The sequence below is a fragment of the Aphanomyces invadans genome, assembly GCF_000520115.1.
Source record: "Aphanomyces invadans strain NJM9701 unplaced genomic scaffold supercont1.9, whole genome shotgun sequence".
Classification (NCBI taxonomy): domain Eukaryota; phylum Oomycota; class Saprolegniomycetes; order Saprolegniales; family Verrucalvaceae; genus Aphanomyces; species Aphanomyces invadans.
In genome coordinates this window covers 625322-633408 of record NW_008580154.1, presented here as the reverse complement: position 1 = coordinate 633408, position 8087 = coordinate 625322, and the positions used below count along the sequence as shown (strand labels likewise).

General features: G+C 50.8%; 5 protein-coding genes across 6 annotated transcripts; 2 read left to right on the top strand and 3 right to left on the bottom strand.

Moving 5' to 3' along the window:
* The first annotated feature begins 1636 nt into the window (after nucleotides 1–1636).
* H310_05361 (hypothetical protein) lies at nucleotides 1637–2820 on the top strand. Its single transcript, XM_008870057.1, has 2 exons — nucleotides 1637–2320; nucleotides 2377–2820. The coding sequence occupies exons 1-2, from the start codon at nucleotides 1708–1710 to the stop codon at nucleotides 2688–2690; spliced, it is 927 nt and encodes a 308-aa protein (XP_008868279.1). The 5' UTR covers nucleotides 1637–1707; the 3' UTR covers nucleotides 2691–2820.
* A 10-nt stretch (nucleotides 2821–2830) lies between these two features.
* On the bottom strand, nucleotides 2831–3335 carry H310_05360 (hypothetical protein). Its single transcript, XM_008870056.1, has 2 exons — nucleotides 3223–3335; nucleotides 2831–3157 (listed from the first exon to the last, which is right to left on the bottom strand). Exons 1-2 carry the CDS (start codon nucleotides 3292–3294, stop codon nucleotides 2918–2920), a joined length of 312 nt encoding a protein of 103 aa, XP_008868278.1. The 5' UTR covers nucleotides 3295–3335; the 3' UTR covers nucleotides 2831–2917.
* A 77-nt stretch (nucleotides 3336–3412) lies between these two features.
* H310_05359 lies at nucleotides 3413–4211 on the bottom strand. Of its 2 annotated transcripts, XM_008870054.1 has the most exons (3): nucleotides 3828–4211; nucleotides 3653–3752; nucleotides 3413–3596 (listed from the first exon to the last, which is right to left on the bottom strand). In XM_008870054.1, the coding sequence occupies exons 1-3, from the start codon at nucleotides 4175–4177 to the stop codon at nucleotides 3576–3578; spliced, it is 471 nt and encodes a 156-aa protein (XP_008868276.1). In that variant the 5' UTR covers nucleotides 4178–4211; the 3' UTR covers nucleotides 3413–3575. The 2 variants fall into 2 exon arrangements, with proteins under 2 accessions (XP_008868276.1, XP_008868277.1); XM_008870055.1 differs by having other exon boundaries at nucleotides 3653–4211.
* A 1422-nt stretch (nucleotides 4212–5633) lies between these two features.
* Nucleotides 5634–6582, top strand: H310_05358 (hypothetical protein). Its single transcript, XM_008870053.1, has one exon. The coding sequence runs from the start codon at nucleotides 5681–5683 to the stop codon at nucleotides 6554–6556; it is 876 nt and encodes a 291-aa protein (XP_008868275.1). The 5' UTR covers nucleotides 5634–5680; the 3' UTR covers nucleotides 6557–6582.
* H310_05357 (hypothetical protein) lies at nucleotides 5659–7850 on the bottom strand. Its single transcript, XM_008870052.1, has 7 exons — nucleotides 7720–7850; nucleotides 7412–7670; nucleotides 7286–7357; nucleotides 7127–7231; nucleotides 6964–7070; nucleotides 6825–6916; nucleotides 5659–6770 (listed from the first exon to the last, which is right to left on the bottom strand). Exons 1-7 carry the CDS (start codon nucleotides 7794–7796, stop codon nucleotides 6694–6696), a joined length of 789 nt encoding a protein of 262 aa, XP_008868274.1. The 5' UTR covers nucleotides 7797–7850; the 3' UTR covers nucleotides 5659–6693.
* Between the last annotated feature and the right edge of the window lie 237 nt (nucleotides 7851–8087).

Here is an 8087-nt window from a genome sequence, read left to right as displayed (position 1 = left end):
GACCCAAAACGTCCTTTGCAACAGTGCGGGTGCGTGTTTCGCGGCGCTGCCGTTCAAATTGCTGCACGAGTCCATGACATACTGGTTGCGAGGCCAACAGGTTGCGTGGACAGTAGCGTTGCCGGGGAGTGGGGCAACAACTGCAGACAATACGAGCATGTATTCACTCCAGCCTTCTTTACGGTTCTTTCGCTGCGACCGAGCACTTGACCGACCTGGACGTCAACATATGTGGCCCCATGTGACGGAGAAGGCATAAAGACGCAAAATGTCGAGCCTTTCCTCCTTTGTGAGGGCACGTGGGTGCTCAGACTTGACAAAAGCAACGACTTGTTCATTGCATAGGTTGCAAAATAACCATTCGTCAAATGCCAAGGGATTTGCTTGCACCAGCTGTTTCACGAAAACCTTCGACTATCTATATAGTTCGGTTACGGTAAGATATGTGTTATGGGAGGACTTAAAGTTCCACAGTTGAAAATGACTACATGTACTCCTGGAGTACTACATGAATCGAGTATATTTCACAGCCTACTTAGTTTTAGAGTACTGTACTAGTACTGATCTCCCCCCCCCTCCGAAACGGAGCACAATATGCATATTACACAGTAAATAAAATTCTACAGGTACCCTTTACTACAACAATCAACCATTCTCCATCACTTGAATATACCCGAGAAACATACGTTTACAAAAAATTATCAAGTTTGACCCGTTTCGAAGTCGGGGGGAGATCAGTAATCTATTGATAGATCCTGTTATGGATAATACTATCCACATACGAAATTCGAGATGATTTTGTGTTGATTTGATCATAGGTGCAGGCCACGTTGGCGTTCGACTTCAAAAATGTACGATCAGTTACTTTCCACTCTCCAGCGCGTAGTACGCCATGGCCCACATCCCTGGAACCACCAGCACGACGAGAGAGAAGCATGCGACATACGTTGTGAAAGCAAGTTACACAGGCGAGTGTACAGGTCATCGTTGTGAAGGGCATGCACGTGCATACCGACCGCATAGCTGAGCTCACCTCAACAGGTGGATTGAATGCTTCACGAATTGTCTTCTCCAGCAAGCGCCATGGTCTCATGGTTACGCCATGTCATCATCTCTTCTCAACGTCGCCCACGAGCTCGACAGACGATACATCGAGCTTGGGACGCGTTGTGCCACCAATACTAAACTCTACCCGTGTACATGTGTGGAGCAATGTTGTGGCTTAGCACGTAGATTCAAGCGGAACACAGCTCCACCGCGTCGTGTGTAATCGACGGAGGCGTTCCCTGTGAAGGACACTCACCGTGGCTACCTCATGGGAGTCTGGACGAGGGCAAAACTATGGCGTGCTGAGTTGCAAGGTCAAGCAGACATTGCAGTCTGTTCTCGACGGGTCCGAGGGCAAGATGCCGTGCATCTTGCCCCCCAAGAATGGTCCTGGTGTCGACGCCACCAAACAATGCATGACAATTCATTGGTTGAAAATGTTGGCATTTTATCCACTCCTGTGCCATCGTGCAGGCCGATCTTTTCTTGACACGGAAGCGAACGGGCAAAAAAGATCATATGAAGAACAATCGTAGATACAAATTCCAAGTCGAAAAAACCTGCGGTGCATTCATATTGCGAGTTTCCAGCAGCACGAAACCGCTGTGACTGGTGCTCGTGGGTGGGCCATTTGTACTTGGGCGAGCGACGCCGCCAAGGATGGACGAAACCGCGCCATCGATGAATCGCCAACAGCAGCAGTACCACCACCATCTCCACGCACGAAAAGTGTCGGGCATACACCAGGTGCCTGCGACCATGTCGTTCCTGGATCCGGGGCGTGTCCGGCAAGCAACATTGGTGAATAGAATAATGTCATCGACCTCCATGCTTGCTAACGGTCAAGCTTTTGAAGATGACGAGCAAGACATATTGCGACACTTGCTTGGCATGGAGTCGACGTCGTCGACATCGCTGAACATGCAACCAATCCAGTACCACCGCCGCAGTGGTGCGATTCAACAAGCGTCGGCCAGGCCATTTACGGACTTTCATGCGGCATCAAGATGGGGTGAAGGCCCGCGTTGGAGTGCAGAAAACAAGTGTTTTGCAGAAGCTGTTCCCGTGGATCTCGCCAAAGTCGCGATTTCAGCCGAACCGTCATCGCCGTCCGTTCTACCTGTCAAGAAACCCCACGAATGTGAGATCTGTCACAAACAATTCCGCGCCAGGTCTGAGTTGATCACGCACGAGCGCATCCACACCGGCCATAAGCCGTTCAAATGCATGTACGAAGGGTGTACCAAGCGTTTTGCTCACAGCTCCAACTTGGGTAGGTGCCATGCTAATACACCAAACACGACAATTCTTACATGTACTGATGTCTAGGCGCACATCACAAGGCTCATCAAGGCATCAAACCATACGTGTGCATGCACGAAGGGTGCGAGAAGCGGTATGCCCACAGCGGGTCCCTCAAGGAGCACGTGTGGAAGCACTACGGCGTAAAGCCTTTCAAATGCAGCCACCCCGACTGCGATCGAACATTTACCCAGCGGTCCAACTTCTCGCGGCATATGAAGAAGTGCCATGGTGTAGAAAATAAGGAGAGCAGCAGCACATCCACGGGGGCGATGTCGGCGCTGACAACGACGAGCTGTCCATCGTCACCAGAGATGAAGCATGAGTTAAATTATATGTAGGCCGACCTGGCCACCGCTGCAGCCACAGGAGAGCGCAGGTCGGAGTGGCGCTAGTGTCGCAGTTTGATTTATTGACCGTAAACATGAATTCCTCCATGCATAACTAATGTGCATGGCGGAAGAACTTGACGAGCAACAGGTTGGGTTTGAAGAAAGGATGGATACATTCGCATGGCTACACAAGCAAATACCTATCTAGACCCAACCAAGACGGATGCGTCGCGTACTTAGATCTCGCGCTTTCCCAGCAACTCCGTGATTGCAATCGCGGACGTGTACGAGTTGGCCGCGTACGTGGCGTAGTCTCGTTCTGTCGAGTGCGACGGCTTGACGTATTGACGAGGCACATCCGGGAATCCTTCCGGCGACGTGTACTTGGCTTGTTGGTGGCGAGTGGCGAGGCGTCGGAACGACTGTTCTTCGACAACACGGTTTTGCGCGTTGAACGCAGCCCCTTGCAGAACTTCCTATACACGCCCACACACCCCGTTATGTCGAGTCACAACCATGGCACACAATCATTCAATCGTACGAGTTCCTCGCGAGCGCTGCGCTCCCGGTTCTTCATGCCGCCGTTGATCCAGTACGTGAAGGGCGTATCCATGGTCGTGCGCTCTCAATTCAACGATGGTGACGGTGCTGAAGGCGTCGAATATTATTCAACTTTAATACAAAAATCAAGTATAAATATTTAATTTCCAGCGTGGCTGGCTTAGCGGAGCGGAGATATCGCACTTTAGAAGACGCCTAAGGGTCGTACTTACACGAATTATACATGGTTCTATGTCACTGTCAGTGCGCTCTAAGCCTTGGCCAAGCCAAGCTATGGACGGTCGGCGACCTGGATCGGCATCGATTTGGAGGCAGCCAAGCTGGAAGGGCACATCAAGGCTCGTATAAATAAATCTACAGCATGCATCAATGCATGCTGGTGAGGGGGATACGCCGATTCTGGTGTGTACCTTGGTTCCTTTGAACTCGCCAATTCTAGTCGGCGTCCACGAAGGGATGGAGAAGATGTTGGTGCAAATCTTGACGCCACGAGCACGAGCTTCAGTCAATCTATCAACACATCATAGATTGTCAGTAAGTTTTTACGAAAGGGAGGAATAGCTCGATGGAAAATGCATTGCTCACTGAGGAAGCAGAGCTTGAATGCCCTTTGGCACAAGGTACAAGAATATCAACGTTGCGTCCGAGAAATCTGCTTGTGTAGCGTCTTCATGGCGAATAGTGACGTTGTCGCCGAGTTGGTGCTGTTCCACGGACACACTAGCGCGACGAACAAGCTCTGCATCGTACTCGATGCCCACACACTTACACCCAGTCGAGAGCGCCACCGCGACCAAGAATCGCGCATCCCCGCATCCAATATCGTACAAAACGTCGCTCTTTTGTGGTTGAATCATCTCCATCGCAACTTGAATCGCTCCATCCCCCGTCGGATTGAACGGCGCCAGGTTTGTCGTCGAGACTGCCGCCGACATCTTCGAGATGCAGGACTATCCGGATAAATCACCCTTTTCGAGTGTGTTACTGTACTAGTACTCTTCTTCCTACAAAACATAAACCTTTGTAATTGAATAACTGTGGAAAATTGGTTACCTTCCATTTCCCATAATTGTGTGTGTCAATATCGTTTTGGTAATACTTCGAATTTGTATGTTAGCTGTGCATTCGAGAACTCTAATATTTTGTATAGAGTCTTGACGTCCGGGACTGTTCGAAATACACAACGTGCAAACTTGAAATAGTTGTCCCCCGTTACAATTCTTAGTTGCCTTCAGCATGATCGAAATAGTCCATCTCGATATTTCACGGTTTTCGTCCAGTTAATTGATTAAAATGCTCTTTGTATTTTTTGAACAGCGACGATTTTCTCCCATCGACGGCATATCCCTCGAAAAATGGAGGACGGCGCATTCCAAGGCGACGGGCAATTCGTCGGCGACGGTGGCGCCACCTTGCAGGCGTTGTGGTACTCACTCACACGACTCATGTGAGGCGTGAGTGTTTCAACGCATACGATAGGGAGGAGTGGAAGTGGAAGATGATTCCAAACTGTCCAGGTCGATACGTGGTGAAGAAGAACAAGACACTGGCGTCGATGCCTTTGGAAGATGTGATTGCGTCTTTGAGAAGGAATGACGACAACCTTCAACAAGTGCGCAGAATTCGGGTGATCCACACGTCCAGTGACAAGGTTGGCGATGCGGTCCATGTCGCTGTGTTTCCTGATGGAGGAGGCGTGATCACCTACCGCAAATCGTCGAACGTATACGTGCACACGTTGAACACTCAATCGGGCCTGGAGCGAAAGTTAACCGGTCTCAACTTAGCGTCGTGTTTATTTGACAATTCAAGTTGATTTGTCCCTGGGTAACTCTTCGCACCAGCCGAATCAAGATGGCAAGTCTTGGCGCCAAAGGTGCTGCATGGATAGCAACCACGACAATTTCCGCACCAAGTGCCGCTTGTTTCGCTCCAACGCAATCTTTACCAACGACGGGTTAAGCAATTCCGCAACCGACGCTGCAGGGGTTGGAACTGGATGGCATATCAATGTAGACCATCGATGGCTATATCGCCATTTCTCGTTGGGGTATTTCTGTGCATCTTTTGCCAGCCCTCGTGATGCTGCCGGTGCCCCCAACTAGGCGCATTCAAGTGAGAGGTAGCGAGCGGGTCCACAACTCCTGGGCGTAAAAATAGCCTTGTCCCGCCTAAAAATAGCACTGTCGAATGCTGATTGGCACAGATTCCGCCGAGATCCTCGGCACATCATTTGATTTCAGTATATGTGGGCAAAATCCCAAGACTTGGCATGGCTTGTCGATTATAAAAATATTCCCCAAGAACAAGGGGTTTGCATCGTGCTTTTGATCTTACGATTTAATTTCCGCAGCGTATCTCCTGAGGGCGTTTCCATCCTTGAACGTGTGCGAGACAGTCGCCATTCCCAGGATTGGCATTTCCCAACCACCGCCGCGATGACGACGTCCCCAACTCGCTCGTCCATTGCTATGGCATTGATCGACTTTAGCAAGGCACGGGAGCATCCTGCCAGAGACAACCGCGATGCCGCAAGACCGTCCACAGCACGTCCCCCGTTGAAGCGACACAAGTCGTTTGTGCATGACAGCCCGTTGAGCAAAGACGAGCGCGCACCCTCCGTTCAGCGCGCAATTTCGATGGAGCAGATTCGTATGAACTTGATGAAGCGACGAGACAAGCTGACCCAGGAGAAAAACGAGCGTTTACTCCTAATTGAAGCGTTCCGCCGAGCCAAGAACGTCAACATCCCCATGTCCTTTGCCAAGGCACCTCAACAACAAATGTTATCCCCCATGTCCGTGGATGCGACGTTGGCGAGTGAAGTTATGGGGAACATGTATGTCACTGATCATGACATCATTGGGTCAGCGGCCGACATGGCAGCGGGGCTGTTATGCAGGTTCTCGTCGGGGAAGTGCCCACACATCCGCGCTCAAAAGACTGATGGCACATACTTGAATCTGTGCCACATGCATCGAATTCGAGCAGAGGGGAACCAGCGTAAACTGGACGAAATGACGAGGGCGACTTCGACGGGGACGCAACGTCCGTCATCCGCATCCAGTTGCTCCTCCGACAGTCCTCGCAGCACCACCAGCACTTCAAGCGGTCAGCTTGAGTCCATGTACTCTCATGAATTAGTGGCTCTCGTGCGCCGACTCTTGAAACCCACACAGAGACTACAATTTGGCGCATACCGACACACCAACAACCACGACGACGACGAGGAGATTTCCGATCCTGAAAGCGATGATGGCACTCGTAGCAATAGCAGCGACGACACCAATGTCGCTATCCACAACATGCCTTAAGTTGGGTTGATGAATACTGTGTCAAGCCATGGTTTGAACCCGAGCACGCGTCCAGAGCTGAACGATTCTTGTATTTTCGCGCTATCCCAAAGGATACAGAAAGCATGCTGCGAATGGGGGGGGCATTAGCTTGACATTCATGTGTATATGACGAGAAAGATGAGCACGATCAAGACTCCGGTGAGCACGAGAATGCCGCTCAGTTGGCATGTATCTGGGACGTGGATGGTCACGGAATCGGTGGCTGCAACAGCATGGGACTGCTTACCTTTGGTCTTAAGCATCCGACTCATTCGAGACATGACAAAGTTCATGCGCTCCTGCGTATCGTCGACATCCAATTCGAGGTCTTCGAGCATTCTACGTTCGAGGATGGTGATGTCATTTGCTGCGTTCTGAGGCTGTACCTGTTTTGACCTTTGATCTCCGAGTTGATTTCGACGGCGACGTGGCCTAGGCGACTCACGGACGTGTGCAGTTGATCCAAGCTCTCGTCTTGGTCTTTCACGATTTGCTGGACGAAAGAAAGACGTGCGTGAAATATATGACAACATGGGTAGAATGGTCTACCTGCTGTCGGGTCTTTTCGTCGACGAGAATGGAGTTGCGATCTACCGTGGGCGATGGTGACGCAAGTGCCCCGTTGCTTTGCTGCGATGACGACGATCGCAACATCTAACGACCCATGTGATGAGTACGGGCGAATGCCTCAAGAAAAAGCGAACGCACCCTGCGTTCATCGCGTTGGATTCGAGCCTTGACTAAATCCGACGATATTTCCACCGAGATTCTCATCAGTTCCTACCGACGCATCCACGAAGTGAGAAGCATACACGAGAAGCGCTGGTTCAAAACCTGGCGTGTGGACGACACAAAAGTCTTTCGACCCGACAGCTCGACGCTGTCAATATGCGCATACTTCGTGCGGTCGCTTTCGATTGCACGGATGCTTTGTTCGAGGAAACCAAGGGAGCGCTCTGCCGACGCCACTTCTTTCTTCAAGTCGTCTGTTGTCTTTGGAAACCTGTTTGTTGGCGACGACGTCGTGTCGTTCATAAGTAGTTTCCATCGTTTGTGCGTGTGATAGATGGACGACACTTTGGTCTCGAGCTCTCTACATAATGACATCAGGAGGCAGCGGTCGAATCGGTCAGAAGACGTACTCCTTGAAGACATAGTAAGGATCTCCACTGGCTGATGCTCCTCCTCCGACGTTCTTTCCGACAAGCGATGCTTGCATGCTTGTTCGCGTGGCGGCGTCGGAGGGTGGCGATGTCGCGTGGGCGTTTTGTTCTTCCGTTCGAAAATCCATCCGGTTAGATCCGGATAATGGTATTCGAGCAATGTTTCAAAAATGTATACTACATTCAAGCCATCTACGTTGAATAAAATAGTCAACTTTTTGAAACACAACCCCCCAACTTTTTCGCATTCGAATGACCGCAGCACAAAGCACCATGGTGGAAGCGTCAGTACGGCGAGGCAGAGCGTAACGAGTATAAGGACCGTGTAGTGGCTGGGCGCGTTGACG

What these genes read in the sequence shown, in the direction of transcription:
- H310_05361 (XM_008870057.1), top strand. Translation starts at nt 1,708, where the DNA reads ATGGACGAAACCGCGCCATCGATGAATCGCCAACAGCAGCAGTACCAC. An exon ending in TGCTCACAGCTCCAACTTGG is followed by an intron (nt 2,321 to 2,376) that starts GTAGGTGCCATG and finishes ACTGATGTCTAG; the next exon opens with GCGCACATCACAAGGCTCAT.
- H310_05360 (XM_008870056.1), bottom strand. Translation starts at nt 3,294, where the DNA reads ATGGATACGCCCTTCACGTACTGGATCAACGGCGGCATGAAGAACCGG. An exon ending in GCAGCGCTCGCGAGGAACTC is followed by an intron (nt 3,158 to 3,222) that starts GTACGATTGAAT and finishes GGGCGTGTATAG; the next exon opens with GAAGTTCTGCAAGGGGCTGC.
- H310_05357 (XM_008870052.1), bottom strand. Translation starts at nt 7,796, where the DNA reads ATGCAAGCATCGCTTGTCGGAAAGAACGTCGGAGGAGGAGCATCAGCC. An exon ending in ACGAAAAGACCCGACAGCAG is followed by an intron (nt 7,071 to 7,126) that starts GTAGACCATTCT and finishes TCTTTCGTCCAG; the next exon opens with CAAATCGTGAAAGACCAAGA. An exon ending in GAGATCAAAGGTCAAAACAG is followed by an intron (nt 6,917 to 6,963) that starts GTACAGCCTCAG and finishes CCTCGAACGTAG; the next exon opens with AATGCTCGAAGACCTCGAAT.
- H310_05359 (XM_008870054.1), bottom strand. Translation starts at nt 4,177, where the DNA reads ATGTCGGCGGCAGTCTCGACGACAAACCTGGCGCCGTTCAATCCGACG. An exon ending in ATTCAAGCTCTGCTTCCTCA is followed by an intron (nt 3,753 to 3,827) that starts GTGAGCAATGCA and finishes ATGTGTTGATAG; the next exon opens with ATTGACTGAAGCTCGTGCTC. An exon ending in GCGAGTTCAAAGGAACCAAG is followed by an intron (nt 3,597 to 3,652) that starts GTACACACCAGA and finishes TGCATGCTGTAG; the next exon opens with ATTTATTTATACGAGCCTTG.
- H310_05358 (XM_008870053.1), top strand. Translation starts at nt 5,681, where the DNA reads ATGACGACGTCCCCAACTCGCTCGTCCATTGCTATGGCATTGATCGAC.